At 40.8% G+C, this 20,345-nt stretch overlaps 1 protein-coding gene across 3 annotated transcripts in view; it reads right to left on the bottom strand.

The window, feature by feature from the left end:
- Positions 1-20,345, bottom strand: part of slc6a9 (solute carrier family 6 member 9) — a 68,371-nt gene that overhangs the window by 4,989 nt on the left and 43,037 nt on the right. For all 3 annotated transcript variants that reach the window (XM_054626716.1, XM_054626713.1, XM_054626721.1), the window contains 9 exons: positions 11,703-11,859; positions 6,887-7,018; positions 6,194-6,467; positions 4,934-5,066; positions 4,559-4,693; positions 4,371-4,474; positions 2,054-2,291; positions 288-422; positions 99-198 (listed from right to left, as the gene is read on the bottom strand). In XM_054626716.1, coding sequence (XP_054482691.1) covers positions 99-198; positions 288-422; positions 2,054-2,291; positions 4,371-4,474; positions 4,559-4,693; positions 4,934-5,066; positions 6,194-6,467; positions 6,887-7,018; positions 11,703-11,859 — 1,408 coding nt within the window. The remainder of the gene's footprint in view (positions 1-98; positions 199-287; positions 423-2,053; positions 2,292-4,370; positions 4,475-4,558; positions 4,694-4,933; positions 5,067-6,193; positions 6,468-6,886; positions 7,019-11,702; positions 11,860-20,345) is intronic.

Genomic DNA, 20,345 nt, shown 5'->3' with positions numbered 1-20,345 from the left:
TCACAGCATATCCTGTTCTTTTAAAAATGTGACGTCTTTGTCCTAAATTCACATGAGAACAAACATCAGTAACATATTCAGTCTATTTCCTTTCTTACCATAAACATACATGACGCAGATGCACATGATGCAGGAGATGACGACCAAAGAGAAACTAGCAGCATAGTTGTCCATCAGCAGCAGCCAATAGATTCCCGCCTGCACACGGAAAACAGACAAAGAGTCACATCCATGAGAGAAAACGGGTTGCGTTCAAAGACACGATCTGGTTGTGTTTTGGGACTTACCCGTGTCGTTAGTGGCACTCCCAGTAAGAATCCAATGATGGCCACTGACAGTGTGACAACAGTCTTGTTCCGGATGATCCAGTCCGTACCGATCTCATCCACGACAGCCGTCACCAGGGTCTCCAGCAGACAGAACTACAAGAACAGGGATGAAGGGTTTATGAATTAAATTAAATGAGACGGCTGGCCAAAATTCTTCTTCCATGATGAGAACGAGGGTAACAAGAATTTTGACATATTGGAGACGGTTTTTCGCGTTAACAGTTTACACCCCAGGGGACTTATAACGTCATTCATAGTAGAAAGTCTGACATTTTAGGAGGAAAAAGTTCCCGTTCTGCATTAAATGTCCAGTAGATTTTAAATTGTTATATACACTACAACGTAAAGCTTTGCGATGGTACATTCTGTGAGCAGCTACATATTTATTCGCAACATAGTTCCACCACTTTTGTAGTAAAATGCATATGCATTCCACCAAATATTTTGAAATAGGAAAAATATCTGTCAAGCTTAACATGGTGGCATGCAAACTAGCAAGCAGGTGGAATTTTACAGAGTCACAGTTACAATCACCAAGACAAATTCTGAATTTATATAGATATGCAGATGGTGAAAACACAATGGTGATTACATTTGTTGTTTCAGTGTGGATTTAATCATTCCATCATGCAGTTGAGAAAGAGGTCAAAGTGCTCATTCATCGGATTCTGAATGACCCGAATGAGCATGAAGACTACAACTACAAACAGAACAACAATCTTGTACTCATCATCATATTTACCCCAAACATGAATTATAATACAGTGGAAGCCTCTTATAGTGATCAAGTCAGTTGTTGTCAAATTCATCACTATAAGTGGATGATTATTATTATAATTGAATTGCTTTTCTTTCATTTTCACATGCAGATTACTAGCTAATTTACTCTTTTTTTTTTAACACAAATATAAAGTACTGGAATGGACAGATTTATTATTTACTGAATTATAATGGCAACTGTTTGAAACTAGACTTCAGATGTTTCAGGCGCGTCTTCAGCCACAGGCACTTTCACCGTACACATTTGTTTTCGGTCTCCTTTACCAGCAGCCATGAATGTTTCTCGTTGTTTAAGTAGACGATATAAGGTTGCCTGAGGAACACCAGATTGCTGCTGCGCCTCGTTGGCTCATTGTACTCAGTTTGTTATTAGCTTTAAGAAAACTTTTTCATTGAGGGAAAATAACTTTTTTCTTTCCCCTTCATGATTTCAATGTGCACGCAGCCCCAGGTAGCCAGCCACAAGCAGAGGGGTTACCGCAGGGCAAAGTATCATTGGAGTGAAAAAAATAGATAACTATAGTTTCCCCCAAAAAATGTATATGTTTAAACAGTGTTAGGTAAGTTACTCAGGCAGTGAAACAAGTTACTTTTTACTTATTACTCCTAAAGAATGGCTATTCTGCCATGGCAGATAGTTCAATACATTTGATTCCTGACACTACTCGTTACTAGGGAAAGTTATACATTTTTGCCCAACATAGCTGTCTGTATAAAAAGACACAAAACAAACACGCTCAGTGGACTACTTGATTACTATAAGCAAAATTATTTGAACAGCATTTGTACGGAATTGAGTCTGTCCCAAGCGTTTTGATCCATATAAGCGTTATCAAGTAATTAACACTTGATTGTTGTTGATGCATTGGTATGGTCAGAAATGGTTTTAGATTTGGATGTAAGCGCATGAAATCTGTGTGTAGCATACAGTTTTCCGGCCTCACCTGAGTCCCCAGTCCCAGAAGGATGAGCATGAAGAAGAAGAGCAGCGACCACAGCGGTGAAATGGGCAGCAGAGTGAGGGCTTCTGGGTAGGCCACGAAGGCCAGGCCCGGGCCGTGGTCGGCCACCTCTGACACGGGCACGTTCAGGTTGTGTGCCATGAAGCCCAGGATGGAGAAAATGACAAAGCCGGCATACACGCTGGTCGCACAGTTGGTTATGCTGATGATGATGCTGTCTCTGTATGAGGAAATGAGAAGAAACAACTCATAAGGCATTAATCCAACTGCTTGGAAACATTTACAATCTGAAACCAGAGTATCCAGTGTTTTTGTCATTATACTGTCAACTGCCAACACCGAAACTGATACTTTTCCCTAAGGAAGACCTTATGTATCGTCATGTAGGGTAGTGCCCCATGTCCTGATTAAAGATGAGCGACAGTGAACGCGTCATTTAAAAGCTACTTATGAGTACTCTTTCATCTCCATCATCATCACATGATTATGAAACATTAAGAGAGCTTTTTACTGTCATCTGTTAATAATTCTGCTAAATGACTGTAATGTAATGTAATTCCATTACATGCAGGGTGAAAGAAAAGCAATTTTTAATGCAACAACAATAGTGCCTATGTGTGAAATCTATGAACTATCGAGGTGATCGCATCAGCATAGGAGTGAGAAGAGAGTGAATGTCATCTAACTGAGATTAAGTATCTCCATCAAAGGCGCCAGAGCGAATGGAGCGAATGCATCCCCATCATTCAATTAGGGGGAGCAGTGTTATAGATTTGCAATCCTCTCTTGCAAATTTTAAAAAAATCAAATAAACAAACATATGAGAATTCAGTCCCCAAAATCAGTAGGGATGTGAATCACAAGTTTCATCACAAAACATTATGATATTGATTTTCTGGACAACAATAAGATATTTTCTGATATCACAAAGTATGCCATGATACGATTTCACTTATGATTCAATTCAGAGAATATGAGGATATATCATATGCACATTGAAGACAATCAGTTTCATTAATATAAACCCACAAAAAGCAACTAAAATATGATTTTTTTCAATTGAATCCCCAGTCCAAGAAGGATGAGCTCAAGAAGATGAAGAGCACCTGAGTTCATGATTGAATTCATAGCAAAGAAAGGTCAGATTCAGTTTGAGATCTCTAACCCTTAACAGATCTGTGCTGGGCTGACTTTACCCTCTCTGGGTCAAGATGATTTTGACTGGGATGAAGACGTAGTAGTGATGAAACATTAATATTAAAGGTTGCGAATCAGTATGCTCCGGTACCATTGAAGTCTGCTCTGAGTCTTTGTTCTGAGAAGCACCAGTCTGAGCTGCATGCTGCTGGAGGAACACTTTTTTTATCTTCACTGTCCTCGACTCAGACTTTGTTCAGATTCAACAAGGGAATTATGCGGTTGCACGGTTTCTCTGTTTCCTCACATTTCCCGTTAGGAGTTACCACAGAGGTTTGACTTTGATGACTTTGATGCCCTTTCTCAGCTCCTAGTCAAACTCTCTGCACTTCTGCGTGTGCACCGATTGGTGGTGTTACAGGAGTGCGGAGGGTTGCAGAACACAAGCTGATTAGGCTGCCGTGCAGCTGTGTGCGCAGATAGCACAACCTCGAGCTGCTGGCGGAGGAACAAATTATATCTTTAGCCTTTCTCCTCGCACCCTCCCGCTCACTTGGTCAGCATGTGTGGACCAGCTCAGGAGAATAAATTACATCTTTTCCTCTCCTTATCACCTCTCCTCGGCCCCCTCGCTGGCTCCCTTGGCGTTCAAGCACAGTGCAACCAGGCTCTTGACACAAGTCTGAAAAAAAAAACATTTTCTCTGTCTGTCCTCCTGTCTTACCTTATCTCACCTTCTCTTTTAGACCTGTAAGCTTGAAGTTAGCCCACCGACTATTTTACCCTCATTGTCTCTTCCCTCTGTACTGAATCCTCCAGAAGCTTGTGGTTTATTCTCAAAATTCTATCAACTCCTCTTCTCTCCTCTCCTCCTACGCCTCCTCATCTTCTCACTCCCTCATATTGACACAGGCAAGCACTCACACTGCAGCTGCTGCTTTTGTTACAGTTCAACTGGAGAAGCTTCACAATCTTAAGTGCTCTGCAAAATCCAATGGCATATATTCAAAAATGCATGATCATCAAGCTCCAGCCGTACACGCGAGAGTTGTATTGATCTTCTCGTCTAACGCTCAGCATGAAGAAAATAAGCTTATTTCCTTCAAAGCAGCTTCAAAGTACCAACGTTTGTTATTGTTTATCCATAGGCTGGAGAACCGACCTGAAACAGTTGTTGTGGAACTTGTTGTAGGAGGCCATGGTAATGAGACCACCCCATGCACAGCCCAGGGAGTAGAAGATCTGTGACGCCGCATCTCCCCACACCTACAAAACCAAACCCACATACAGTCAGAAGCAGAACAAAGAATTCATCATTCCATCTGCCCATTTATGTGTTTGAGCAAATACCTTTGCATCGAGGACCTTCTGCCACTGTGGAGTCAGGTAGTACTTGATACCGTTGATGGCTCCGTCCAGGGTGATGCCACGGATGAACAGGATGGTCAGAACCAAATAGGGGAATGTGGCTGTGAAGTAAACAACCTGCACAGACACACACATACAAAGATAATCAGAGCATGTGGTGAAATATGTTGGAAGTAGTAATTTTCCTAAGCAAAACCTATCAACGTGACAACAGTAAAGAATGCCTGTGTGTATCAAATGCTTAATGCAGTGTGAATGAAAATGAACTTACTGCAGGAGTATTATGTCAGTTTTTCGCATGTGGTCAAGCCTTGATGTCTATGTATGAGTATTACTGTGCGTGTGTGTGAGACTGACCTTTCCAGAGGATTTAACGCCCTTGATGAGACAGAGGAAGACGACAAACCAGGACACAGCCAGGCAGCCTAGGATAGGGAGACGGACCTCTCCAAAGTTCCCAATGTCATCAGAGATGTTCAACACATAGTGTCTGAGAAAGAGAGACATTCACATGTTTAATTAATTGACATTTACAGGTCTTTGAACATTTTAATAGCAAATGTTGAAAAATCAAAATAAGCCCTTAATGACCATTACTAACTAGGAATTAAAGATAAAAAAGCAATGAATTTGTGTGATCCAGAGAGGAACAGTAACAAAAATGAGGCGCTAGTTCCCCAAAACATAGTTTGCTCTGAATTATATGAAATGGAAGTGATAATAAATGACAGTATTGATAAGCAGAAAACACTGAGGATATTATTATATCTTCATGATTATACAACCTACGCATCTTCTCATCTGCCTGATGAATGATGGCAGTATTGTCAGTACGAACAGATGAAGAAAGATGAATACATTCCTCCACAATGTGGCTAATTATCATGGATTGAGTGGTGTTAAACAGATTTGCTAGCATCAGGATTAGAGTTTATTACACAAGCATTTAAACCTTTATGGTCTCAATGGTAAAAATGGACTAAACCGTTTTATCAGTTGCCAATGTAAAGTAAACGCTGTGTGTTTAGTGCCACAGACAATAAAGTGTTAACCAGCATTAGCAAAACAAACATTCCTCCTAGCGCCACCTGTTCAATCCAAACCAAAACAAGGTCATTGAAAAAGATGCTCACCTTCTGCACATGTGTTAACATCAATACAAACTGATGAGAGCGGTGTCACAACATTGGTTTTGCCCTGACCCTGAAATGTACTTTGCTTATCCCTTTGCTCTTTTCATGCATCAAGCAAGGCGCTGTCCCACGCTGAACTTTACTCCCATTGAAAATCTAGTCCAAATATTTTAAAGTTGTTTCTGCAGAGAAATGCAGGCATGTTTGTGGCAAGCTTATCTCAAAGGGGCAAGTGCGATAGCCCTGCATACTTGGGTCCAAAGAGGTTACTTGCATAACTTGGCAAAACAAAGTGAGGAATAATACTTATCCTTGCTCCATTAAACCTATGACGAGGATACTCTTTTCACTATATTCCTGCATCTTGGGTTCGAAGATTAATACCGAAATTGTAATGCTCATACCAAAGAATACCGCTCAATTGCATTTCTTGCACTCACTTTATTAATGAATTACACATCGGTGATGTACTTCATAGACTTACTTCCAGTACTCCTCACTGGGGCTGGTCCTCTTGGTGCGGTTGACCACCTCGGACACCCCGGCCACCAGGCTGGTCGTAGCGTTAGCCAGGCTGGCATTGAACCGACTGTTACCCAACACCCCGCTGCAGTCCGGCGTGTTCCAGGGGTTGTTGCAGTAGGTCCACGGCAGCAAGCTAGTCATGGACATGAAGAAGTAGTAGAAGGCAATGCAGATGACCACGTTGTAGTAGATCCCGATGTAGGTGGACACCACCATCATGCCATAGCCCACGCCTGAAGGGAGAAGGGGACAGGACGGGAGAACAGAAGAACTTGGATGTGAGGCAAATGTGAGCCTTTTGGTCGATATATATGTTGCATTCTTACAATAATTTGTATGTTTGTCAACACGCAAGCATCATGTACTTGGGAAATCCTCGCTGTCCTGTTGCTAACACATCTAATTTGGTCATGGGTGCATCTCGTGTAATTTCCTTCATAACAAGCTGATGAATTTGGATCTTTTACAATGAAATTAAGCCTCACCTCACACTTGACCTTCTGTTTTAGCATGCCCTCAATCCTAATGTAACTCTTGCGGTCTGGATGGCTAAGATTGCGATCTTCCCGCATTGCGATAATTCTCTATCTAGATTAGCAACGATAGGAAAACGGGATAAGAATTTTATCCCCAAAAATTGTTTGGCACCAACCTTTGAACATAGGGCTGATCTTCCATACTCCCAGACACCCGAGGCTGGCGAACTGACCGAAGGACAGCTCGAGGAAGAAGAGTGGAATTCCGCAGAACACCAGCATGATGAAGTACGGCAACATGAAGGCACCTGGATTAGGGGGAGCCAATAGAACAGGCACTCAGTCACGGTCATGGTTCCTGCTCTGGGAGGACCGGAAGTTGCATATGAACAGCATTAAGACACACAGTGGGCCATGAAAGAGGACAGAAAATGATCTTCTTCAATTACCAATTTGTGTTAGTGGAGTTATTACAGCCAATGTGAGGACACTTTGGTGTTTTTCCAGACAAAAGCATAGAAGCCAAGCAAACAAATACATCACTTACATCCTATGCTGTTGTCTGAGAAAGGTAGTAATAAGGGTACAGAAATTCTTAATATAATACACATTCCCATTTGTGAAGGTATCACATCAGTTAATCTGCAGCTTTCAGTTTACCCAGCACTCTGTGCCTTTCTTCCTAAATACATCAGCGCACATAGTTCTTGGGATACAGCTTGAAGAGCTTCCCCTCCTGTTTGGGCTCAAAACCATATTTCTCCAGCTGTCCTTTGCTGAAAGTACAGTTAGAAGAGTTAGATAAAACTGCAGAATGTGGAGGAACCTGGTCCACAGGCACAGACGGACAAAATAAATCAGACATTTTATCTTAACAATGTAACATTAACAGTAACATTTAAAAACAAATACTTCTTCACAGTATTGTCAATTACTACACAAATGTGTCATGTGATTGGAAGGAAAAAATTTGCAATCCGCAAAAAGAAAGAAAAGAACTAGAAAAGAAACGAAAACATAGACCTCATCTGTCACAGCGACCTCCCCTGGGTGAGCAGAGAGGTCACTGCATGTGCAGCTGAGTCCGTTCAGTGGTGCAGCAACTCTCTGGTGGTTCAGACTGAACCAGAAACCAGACAGTCATCTATTGGGAATGTCTGTGTGTGTGTGTGTGTGTGCGTGTGCGTGTGCGTGTGTGTGCTCTCGTAAGAGGGTCCGTATGCAAACTGGGTCGGTGCAACCAGCTGATACTGTACAATACCGAAACCTTATCGTTCTGTGCGAGTTGCCGGGTAAAGCTCAGCTCTACTGCGTGCTCCGCCCCATTCGCAGCTGTGTGAGCGAATATACGAGTACGACCTACATATCCTGCGTCCTTGTACGGGACTGCAGGACTTCCACATGCATAACACTAATCCAAATATTTGCAGCATAAACATATTAACTGAAGTAGGAAAGGCCTGATTTACTGAGTTATGGGACCTTGACCAATACTTTGGAACTTTTCTAGTACATTTTCTAGCACTATGTAGAACCCATTTTAGTCCATTTAATGGAGGGAGGAAAGACTTCGAGTTCTTGAATGTATTTTTTTTCTTATCATGTTCTCATGCGTTGAATGCAGAGGCTGCAGACCGAAAGCAGCACGTCAGCGGAGGCAGCAAGAAGCAGCTGGATCCGTTCTGTGCACTCAGACACATTCTGACAGCGTTCACAACCCAATTAACAATCATTTAATTATGCAAAACTAGGCGTGATGCATGCAAGGATGCTTTGGATTGAAATTGGTGCGCTAATATGGTTACATATTGTTGATACGTTAGAACTGTTTGCATTTTTATCTACACTTCATTGTCGTTGTTTTTTGTGTTTTTACGTTCATATATATATACTTTTGCATTTTTATATTTCTGTGTAAAAAATAGTTAATGTTTATCCTTTTTTCTTCTTGGACCTCCTTGATTTTTTTTTGTTTATTTGTCTGTTTCTGTGAATTAGTGAGCGTAAGTAACCGGAGTGAAATTCCATGAATAAAGCGGATTTTGATTCTGATTCTGTTTAGCAATATAAATTGGGAAGATTTTATATTATACTTCACAAAAATACACAATATACCTTAAATGACAAATTATTAAGCCAAAGACATCAGACTAAATGACCAAATAAAGTCAGTTAAGTTTTGTAATAACATTTCCGTATTATTTTAAAGCTGAATCAATATAAATGACAGTGAAACACACACATTTCTTCTGTGTGCAAATAACAAAAGTCATCTGAATTTACAAAAGATTGAAAGTTTTAACGTATTGTTTACATTCTTAAAAGGGGTCGTTCGGATTCACCAAAGTCACAAATTGACCTTAAAGCTAACCAGAAACGGCAGCAATTGACCAGCAATTTCTGTGTTTTGCAGGGTAAAATTATTGGGTTTTTTTGTCAAAGGAGTCCAGTGGCTTTGAAGAAAGCAAATATAAATAAATAGAACGACTACAGTTTCCCGTCAGAAAGTGCTGTATGACAGTAAGATAAAGCTGTGAAAATATTCAAAATATAGTGTACACTTTGATTGATATACATTTGTTGAAGTGTGCCTTTCTATTAGGTGTCTAAAATACATTTTGGTGCCGTCACCGTCCACAGCAGTACATTGCTTTGCTCCCGTGCTGGTTCTCCTGTCTGTTTCTCCAAACTGGGGGCGTGACAACCGCCATCTACTGTAGATACAGTGGGTACGGAAAGTATTCAGACCCCTTTAAATTTTTCACTCTTTGTTTCATTGCAGCCATTTGCTAAAATCGAAAAAGTTCATTTTTTTTCGCATTAATGTACACTCAGCAACCCATCTTGACAGAAAAAAACAGAAATGTAGAAATTTTTGCAAATTTATTAAAAAAGAAAAACTGAAATATCACATGGTCATAAGTATTCAAACCCTTTGCTGTGACACTCATATTTAACTCACATGCTGTCCATTTCTTCTGATCCTCCTTGAGATGGTTCTACTCCTTCATTGGAGTCCAGCTGTGTTTAATTAAACTGATTGGACTTGATTAGGAAAGGCACACAACTGTCTATATAAGACCTTACAGCTCACAGTGCATGTCAGAACAAATGAGAATCATGAGGTCGAAGGAACTGCCCAAGGAGCTCAGAGACAGAATTGTGGCAAGGCACAGATCTGGCCAAGGTTACAAAAGAATTTCTGCAGCACTCAAGGTTCCTAAGAGCACAGTGGCCTCCATAATCCTTAAATGGAAGAAGTATGGGATGACCAGAACTCTTCCTAGACCTGGCCGTCCAGCCAAACTGAGCAATCGTGGGAGAAGAGCCTTGGTGAGAGAGGTAAAGAAGAACCCAAAGATCACTGTGGCTGAGCTCCAGAGATGCAGTAGGGAGATGGGAGAAAGTTCCACAAAGTCAACTATCACTGCAGCCCTCCACCAGTCGGGGCTTTATGGCAGAGTGGCCCGACGGAAGCCTCTCCTCAGTGCAAGACATATGAAAGCCCGCATAGAGTTTGCCAAAAACACATGGAGGACTCCCAAACTATGAGAAATAAGATTCACTGGTCTGATGAGACCAAGATTGAACCTTTTGGCGTTAATTCTAAGCGGTATGTGTGGAGAAAACCAGGCACTGCTCATCACCTGCCCAATACAATCCCAACAGTGAAACATGGTGGTGGCAGCATCATGCTATGGGGGTGTTTTTCAGCTGCAGGGACAGGACGACTGGTTGCAATTGAAGGAAAGATGAATGCGGCCAAGTACAGAGATATCCTGGAAGAAAACCTCCTCCAGAGTGCTCAGGACCTCAGACTGGGCCGAAGGTTCACCTTCCAACAAGACAATGACCCGAAGCACACAGCTAAAATAACAAAGGAGTGGCTTCGGAACAAGTCTGTGACCATTCTTGACTGGCCCAGCCAGAGCCCTGACCTAAACCCAATTGAGCATCTCTGGAGAGACCTGAAAATGGCTGTCCACCAACGTTCACCATCCAACCTGACAGAACTGGAGAGGATCTGCAAGGAAGAATGGCAGAGGATCCCCAAATCCAGGTGTGAGAAACTTGTTGCATCATTCCCAAGAAGACTCATGGCTGTACTAGCTCAAAAGGGTGCTTCTACTCAATACTGAGCAAAGGGTCTGAATACTTATGACCATGTGATATTTCAGTTTTTCTTTTTTAATAAATTTGCAAAAATTTCTACATTTGTTTTTTTCTGTCAAGATGGGTTGCTGAGTGTACATTAATGCGAAAAAAATTAACTTTTTCGATTTTAGCAAATGGCTGCAATGAAACAAAGGGTGAAAAATTGAAAGGGGTCTGAATACTTTCCGTACCCACTGTAATACACTGACTATGTATAAGTACCTCATACAACCCCACTACAAAAAACCTGCACTATCCCTTAAAAATTTTACATTTGAAAGTAACGTTACAGCTGCTAACGGCCCCGTGACCTCCGGTTTCATCGTTTATTAATTTGTCAGAACGCAACAGATGTTTCGTGGCAACCGTTTTACAAATCTCTTTTCTAGTTGAGACATTCTTTATGCTTTAATGGCGTGACCTAGTTTAACAAATCACTTGTTTGAATTCAGCGGGTTGCATATTACACACAAACTTGGTAATGGATTTACAAATAGCTGGTCGAACCCAGTAGCCGTGCTCTATTTCTTACATATATTCTACCAATGCACTCTCTAGGCTTTTTTTTTTTTTTTTTTTTAATTTTTACATACTAAGGGGCGTTGGGAGTCAACCAAAACATTACACTTGATCCTGTGGTCATGAATTGAATAACTTTTTGTTCACATGTGTATATAAAAAAGTATGTACGTACGTATTATGTACCGCATGTTTTCTTAAATGTACACTTAAATAGCACTCTACAGCTTTTATGCAGTGTGTCACTGGCCAGCAATAATAAAGTCATCCACTAATAGCTCAGTAGAAATTAACTAGGCTCTACCCTGACATGCATACCTCCTCCGTTTCTGTAGCAGAGGTAGGGAAACCTCCAGACATTGCCCAGGCCCACGGCATAGCCCACGCTGGTGAGGACAAACTCGATCTGGTTGCCCCAGTTCCCTCTCCGGGAGTTTTCATCCTTCTTCACTGGCTCTCCTGGAACTGCTCCGTTCTGCAACAACAAAGAGAGAGTCAGAGGTGGCAGAGGAAGGGAATGCGTTTCTGAGATAGCGCTGGACCAGCGGGTCCAGCGACTGCACTGGGCACAATAAAACACCACCTATTTTACCGAATCAGAAGAGGGTGCTGCGACAGAGAAGAGCATCCTGAAAGGCCTTGTTTGCTCTATTTGGCCAAATGGGTGTATTCAAAGTTGTATTTCTATCAGTATCACGCACCAATGGTAAATAATTAACATATTTGCATGCGGAGTGGAGTTACCCATGTGCCACACTCACACTCAGTTATTGAATACTTTCCGTACCATACTATCTCCTCTACCCCCCAAAGTCTGGCATGAGGTGGGCGCGCTGGAGCAGACGGGATGCAAAGTGAAATCAGCGCCTTAAGAACAGCCGATAAGCATTTGGTCTTGTCGTCCTGATTGCAAGCTTCTCCTCTCCTCTCCTCCCTCCCTACATCACTCCATCTGCTGGCATCAGATGGTCCCTCTCTCCTGACCTCCTTCCTAACCTCAGCTGGGTCTGTCTGTCTGTCCGTCTGTTTTTGCGGGCGCACGTGAAGACACTCGTGCTCTTGCGGATGAAAAAATATAATATATAAATAATCCCGGTACACTTTTACTCGTAGATTAACAAACTGATATGATGTAATGATCTTGGTTATTTTACGCATTTGCTTCCACTCTGTGTGAAATGAACCGACCGTGGCGTTGCCAAATTAAATTAGCATAGGAAAATACAAAAGAAAATATATTTATGCATATTAAACCCTACATGACCAAGGGCAAATTAGCTCTATACTCAAATTTTGAAATGGTTATGATGCACAACAGGAAAAACGGTTTGAAAGTATCCCGTCAAAGCCAAAACTAAGGAGATATATGCATTTAAAAGAAAAGTTTGGCGCTGAATCCAATTGTTACATCTTGTTTGTCTAGAAGTCAACATTCTTTAGTTGAACAGTTGAGAACTTGTATTCTTCTGTGTGATTTTCTTTTGTAATGCACAAACTATGATGATTAAATAGTTACTTTTCCATGAAATGGTGCAACAAAACCCTGAAACATTCTGAAGTGCAGATGATTGAATAATTGGCTTGCGAGCTTTGCAAGGAAGGCAAGATCAACTATTTAATTAGTATTTACTCAGATTTTGGTGTGAACAAATTAAGGTCTGAAGATCAGATTTTTGGGAATTTCTTATGTTTGAAAATGTAGATGCAGCACTCTGGTTCTGGCTTATATAAACTGATGGTGTCTGTGCTGGCGAGGCACAGCTGTGTGCAATGCACAATAATAAAAACTTCATTCAATCATTCATGCTGCCCGTGTTATCTGCGTATAGCAGAGCCAGATTTTCAGAGGCTCAATGAATGAATAGCCAGACAAAACTGTGAATGCTGGTCACAAAAACTGTCTCCTTATTTAGAGGCAAACTAGTCATTCTGCTGTTAGAAAAAAACAAAAATAAAACAGCTTTATTTGTGACAAAGATGTTGCAGTGGAATTTGTATAAATACAAAAACAGCAACAACCACGTAAAACAAACAAAGCTCAGTAGTTTGTCTTTAAGTCCGGCTGTGCATGCATCTCAGGAGGGCGAGACAGAGACCAATTCTGTGGCATCCTTGACCTTTTTTTTTTGGTTTTGTTTTTTGTGCCTGAGTTGGGGCTGCAGGTGGGACAGACAGGAAGCAAAAACAAAGTGTTGTTGGCGGGGGGGGAGCAAGGCCGCAGTCACAGCAGTGTGTGAGCAGATACCCCGTCCATCGCACCAGGGGTCGCGAGTTACGACATCTTCGTCCGGAGTTGACTTTGGAAGGAAAAGAAGCGGCCGGGGACACACGGAGACAGATTGCAGCTGTGCGTGTTCCTCGTTGCGCTCGGCACTCAGCCGTGCATCTTGTGCATCTGACTCCCCCTATCAGCGACCAGGTGTGTGCTTTCGCAAGATACGCACGCATGCATGAGCGCGCAGGTCAACAGTCGGGCTCTGCTCTGCAACCCTGACAAACAGAAAATGGAGAGAAAATGCTGGGAATAGCAATGACCCCTGAGCCTTTGGTGCACACTCTCTAAAACTGACATATTGAGGCGAGGTACACGTTTGAATCAACTAGTAGAATTCAGTGGCCAAGTGAGTGATTTTTCAAAGTAGGGCATGTGTAGAAGTTGTTCTTTTATAGTGAAAACCAGGCCCTGTGGTGCTGCAGTGTACCTACTACAGACGCTATAATCAGTAATAAAAAGTAATTCCATTCAGCCTCAAAATTGAACAGAAACATTTATAAATTATCATGAATTATAATTTCTGCTGTTTTGGCCACATTGAACTGGGACTTGACCCCCTTCCTTCCTGCTATCGTTTGCATTAGAAATCTGTGGTCTATGCTATGATGCATATGTTTCATTGTGTTAATTGATGACGGCACGTTCACTGGCACTAAAGGCTCATGAAAATTATCCTTTCAAAAGGATACAAGTTGATATAATGTTGATGATATTGTCATCATGGTGATGATTTTATGTCTAAATGTTCTACGTCACATCTGGCCATAATCTGATCTCCTTAAGCAGATCAGATTATGGCCAGATTTGACCAGCGACATGAGAGCAGCAACTATTTTGAAAAACTTTGATCACTTTGGTAATCTTTCTTTTAATATTTACTGGATGATTTAGGTCTTTAGAACAGACAGTGGAGAAATGACAAGAAAAAAAAGAGAGCGAGAGATGCATCAAACATCCCCGTAATTTTGTAAGCAAAAAACAAAAACATTTGCTCGTTCTGGCTTCACAAATTTTATGATTTGTTTCTATTCTTTGTCATATATGACATGATATGAAAGTTTTAAAACACCTTCCGCTGCAACAATTCATAAATATGATTTTATATTTTATATGTTTAATTGACTCGTTGAGAAAATTATTGTCAGATGAATTGATAGTGAAAAAAAGTCATTAACTGCACGTCTTAATGTCATCATAAATGTATAAAACATTCATTCAGTCATTGCAGGCAGCTGACAATTTGTTTTGGTAGCGGAGAAATTGTTGGTTTATCACTTTATGCCAGGTACTGGGTTGTTACTGATATCAAGTACCAAGTATCAGACTCTCAGACTCCGTATCGTAAAAGATTAAGTGGGGTCCATAAATCAATATTTTGGCCCGAAAATATGACCAATAAACAAGATTAAAAAAGACTTTCCTAAATAAATACACCAAAACAATAGGTTTAACTGCTCTTTTCGTGCCAAATCCAAAAACAGCCTTAATACTTAATAAAACGAAAGCTGCTCAGAAGTATTTCTCCACCAAAAGCGTCCTTGTTGGAGCCATCAGGCGTCATCAGGCGTCTCTTGTGTCTGCTTGTGTCATCCCTGTTGATCCATCCAGCTACAGGTAAGACTATGACCCACTAGTTCACACACTCTCCGTAGGTTGGGGTCCATTTTTTTTTTTTTTTTTTTTTTTTATAATGGCAAAAGCTGAACTCTGTGTTTGTCATGACATCCCTCTCTCCCTTGACCGACCCCGATGTCTGCCTCTCTCCTTCCAGGTGCTGTAGCCTGCAGTGTTGGCTCCCCCAGGTCAGTCAGTCAGACAGACACCCCTCTCTCCATATCCCTCCATTTCTGTGTCACATGCTTCTCTGGGACCATCTGGGTTTTATATAAGACCACACATGCTGCTGCCCCCCCCACACACCGTTTCTCCGTTGATTTCACTTTTTTCTCTTTCCAGGGTCTCATCCGAGCTCACTTTGCTGGACAAAAATTGGAATCAACAAAAGAATCAGCCTGCTACAAAGCAAGATGTGTTGATGTCTATGTATTGATTTTGATTTGTGTGCGTTAAGAGGACTTGGTAATCTGGGATCGCACATAGAGAGCTCTGGCAGCGGCGTTCGTTCTGATTGGTGAAACAGCAAAACCAAATGACAATTTAGTGATAACACTTAACATTAACATTCTAATAGACGGTTGTGTTGACAAGGTGTGGTCCAAAACATTTAATAGCCCGTTGCCCTTTCCAGTTTACCGATTCCATTTCTATTGTTCCTCCCTGCAATATTTTCACACTGCAGAGTATGTCAATATTGAAAATGATTACACCTTTAATAGAACTGCTAACGAAGCTACGCTAAATTGGTGAAAATCCCATTGCATTTCCTACAAACTTTTCATAATAAAAGCATCCAACCAGTCTGAACATTCCATTCTTCGGGACACTGTTTGTAATGTAAAATCATAATCTGCTGATGCCCAAGAAAATGCCACGGTACTCCAAAAAGTAACATGTTGAAGTGCTGATAATGCGTCCGCCTGAACTGGTTGACGTTGTTTATTTCTAATAAACAGTACATCCTTGCTGGCATTAGAACAGTGGACAAGCCATTCCCCATTCTGTATTAGTAATCTCACAGGTTTGAGACCAACAGTCTGTCAAACAGCCATTGACAAAATTACAGAGTCCCAAACCCTTCTCTGTGCTAAGCTGGACTGGAAAATACTGCCAGCTCAGTGCTTGAAATGTGAATGCACAGATAAATGCTGATCTGTGTTGTGCAGGCTCAGACTAGAAGTGACATAAGGTGGGATCAGAGCAATTTATCCCAAATCGTGTTGCTCTTCAAAGACCTGCAGGTGTAATGTGAAAGGAATAAATGCTCTAGCGTTGCAGATGGGGAGGTTGAATGCATACACGTTCAATAGCTACTGTTGAGTTACCTTTAAACTGTTCTCTCAAATTCCAACTGCTCTGATGGAGATGCTCACTGAGAACAAGCATTGGCTGTCGTTTTACCCGTCATCGTGTGTAAACATATAGTAATTTTAAACAGAGCATTGCTGAAAATGATAAGAAAGGTACAAATTCTGGACATAACCATTAACATTGTTTAAAAAAATATCATAGCCGACCATTTATCAAACGTCTAACACAATAGACTGTAACTAGTATAACAACCTCATTACTTTTGCAGAATTAAATGATAAATGTTATAATAGATGAGTAGTAGTAGTAAGTTATGGATTTTCCTCTCACAGCAACATTAATTCAGTTTTATCCAAAATGCACTTTTCTCCTGCTGTGTTTGCTCTCGACCCTGCTGCCACTCATCCTCTCACAGTCCAAAGAGAGCACTTCAGCTATGTGGAAAGACTGCATCGAGCCTGCACTCACCTTCACACCAATGTGGGACCAACACACACACACACACACACACACACACACACACACACACACACACACACACACACACACACACACACACACACACACACACACACACACACACACACACACACACACACACACACACACACACACACACACACACACACACACACCTTTCAAATCAACATCTCTTGACAATGTCAAGTCTACTGGAGTGTGGCGAGAACCAAAACATTTTGACATACCTGCTCTTACATAATTCATAAATGCTTTTATTTCTTCCACAAAAAAAACATGCTTAATCATGAGCTTCCTGTTGGAAGTGAGTTACTCTATGGCGCTTTATTTTGAAAAAAATGTGTCAAGATACAGTGCCTTCTGGGGCTTTTATTTTGGAAAGCTAGTTTCATCCCTAGTTTTCTGTTAGCGTACAGTGAGAGGTGGGGTCTATTATTTTGAAAATCAAGCATACTCCATAGTTTGCTGTGAAGATCCCTCCTACTAGAACAAGTACAATTGAACGCCACTCAGAGTTGGAATTCATACTTGTGAACTTGAGGCAAATCCATCTACCATGACTACACCATAGAGCAGTTGTCTGATGTCACACAACAATGAAAGCATATACTAAAAGTCAGCTTTATATATATTTTCCTGTATTTCATTTAAGTAGTACAGACTATCATATAGTAAAACCTCATGTGCATTTTAATTGATGTCTATATAGGTTTCGATGTTATAAAGAAGCTGCTTACGGTAAACAATCTCTGAAAGTTGTCTTCTCTGCACAGTATTTCATTAAAAATGTAGAAATGCCAGAAAAAAAACATGCACTGCTGAGAGTTGTGTTTACACTCACGGTCAGCCTTGGTTTTTGTTTATGCTTTGTGCCGTGCACCTGGAATAATAATGCTGTGTTGATGGAATGTACTGTAGTGCACAGCACTCACCACCAGAGGTGGCGTGAGTGAAATTATGCATGAAGACTAACTATTATGGGAATAGGAACAGTTTTAAGATATATTTTTGTGAAGATTTTAAAGCTCCTTTACACTCTAGCTGTGATGTCATCAACTCTAGCTTTGAACATTACGTCCAATACACACACACCAAAAGTTTTGAAGGGATTTGAATGCTGAATAACTCCCAGAATGTTTAAAGACGTGGGAAAGTATGAATGTAGTTTCTACGTGAATGTATGAATGAGTTGATAAGAGTTCAAAATGCATGAATATGTTTCATTTCTAAAATTCATTCAAATGGGGGAATTTTTGCCAGAATAAGTGGACTTTTTTTTGAAGATATTAGAGTTATGTATGTGAAAAGAAAAAGCATGCATGTCCTAATTGAGCTATGAAAAAAGAATGCAATTATTTTGGCGTAGAAGCACATAGGTAGTGAATGACGAGGAGATATTAAACCTGTTAGACTATAGTCGGCCTTGTTGCTAGCAGGCACCTCAAACTACACACTAAATTTCAGCTAATGACAACACACACACACACACATTTAGGTAACTTCCCTTTGAACTTTAGCTAAAAAATTTTGGGATGGAATGGTTTGGAAAATATGTCAAAGAAAGGAGTATACATTTGAAGGCTGAAAGTATGACATATTAGCCAAATATAATATCCAAGCACATATTAGCAAGTTCCCTGTATTATTTGCATCTCTCACACACTACATTCACTCAGCTTCTGAGCTTTGAAAAAGGTGCGTTGTAGCTTTTCATACAGTTGCAACAAGAAGGCACACAGTAGAGTGCAGAGCTCTGCAAAGGCCCGATAATCTCGCCTACAAAATATGATTTGTTAATATCGTGCAATTGCTGACTGTGCGCTTCAATTCCTGTCTGAAATAATTCTATTTAGCGACATCTCCTACGGAGCGATGGCATTTTACTGACAGCCCACTGCTCTCTCCCTCTCTCAGGGGAGTTGTCTCTGTGCACATAAGCAAATCTCCCTCAAAGTGAGCTTGACTTGCTTTTTAAAGCAAAAAATGATCGTAAAATTGGTCATTGTTGCAATGAAAGTAACAACAACTAATAGAAAGAGATGTCAACTATTTTTCAAGACTATGACATTAAGGACTATCCAAGAAGCCAATATTACAAACGTACATATCTTTGACACCTCTAAACTTCGGCGATTTTAGTCCTGTAGATAAGAGCCCTACAACAAAAAAAAACACACAATTGCCTGTCATGCTGTGATTTTCACCTGCTTCTATATTTGAATTGCTATTAAACCCTAAATTAAAAAATGACCAGATAAAGTGCACTTATTTTAAGTTTGATGTTCTCACACATGCATTCTCCCTCTCTCTTTTGAACTTATTCCACATCTCTATTGCCACCCAGGTAGCAGCTTTTTCTGTGTGAGAGGGCGAGGTACCATCACACCTGATCAAACATGTGTCATTGTTGAAAGGGCACGTGTACCATCAAAATCATCCGTGTTGTGCAATCTGCTACCTTGTGGCATAAACGTATTGTAGTTTCAAACAGACAGTCGTGAGCTGGCAGAGCATGAACTGTTTTTGGCAATATAGATGGCGTGTGAAAGAAAAAGGGATGTAAAAAAGAAAAAGGTGATATGGTGCGGAGATGCAGGAAATGTCTCGTCAGGACGGACCGGAGAAATCTGTCCATAAGCCTAAACAAAAGGGTCCAATCACTGTGATAATGATTTGCAGATCACGCCTGGCACAATCGATCTCATCTTTAAGACGAGAAAGTATTAGGTATCTCTGCTGTAACCTAGAAGTCTGTTAGCTATACTATCTACACAATACAAAGTTGACCTTAAATGCCAGTCAGGGACTCATTGCATTCACACAAGCAGCTCCAAATGCAGCTCCAGCAACCTTATCTCAACTCACATCTACTGTAAAAAAAAGAAAAGAAAAAGGACCACAGTATAATATATGTACTGCTCTTGCAACAGACAAGATGACTCTTGACAATAAACAACAAAGAGAAAAAAGTGTGTGCAGAGGAAGAGCTGTCTCAAACATGTCAGAATGAGGTGGTAGTCAATGCACAGAGGAAAACAACCGAAGAAAAGTTTCTGCAGTCTGAAAGTTAAGTGTGTCCAGTATTTTGAGCTTCCTGTGACATTTACTATTTACTTTTGAAACGGAGCAAGCAGTGTTTAACAGAGTAGGGATTTAGCAAATAACTCTTTACAACAAGACATAATGGAATGGTTTGAAGGCAAAGTATATTGTCTCCCTTTGATACAAGAATGTGAAAAACAACTTTATCCAACAGTGCAAATTGGGCTGGACACACA

Source organism: Anoplopoma fimbria, chromosome 3, assembly GCF_027596085.1.
Source record: "Anoplopoma fimbria isolate UVic2021 breed Golden Eagle Sablefish chromosome 3, Afim_UVic_2022, whole genome shotgun sequence".
NCBI lineage: Eukaryota > Metazoa > Chordata > Actinopteri > Perciformes > Anoplopomatidae > Anoplopoma > Anoplopoma fimbria.
The sequence above is the reverse complement of the archived record's forward strand: the minus strand, read 5'-3'. Positions and strand labels throughout refer to the sequence as shown.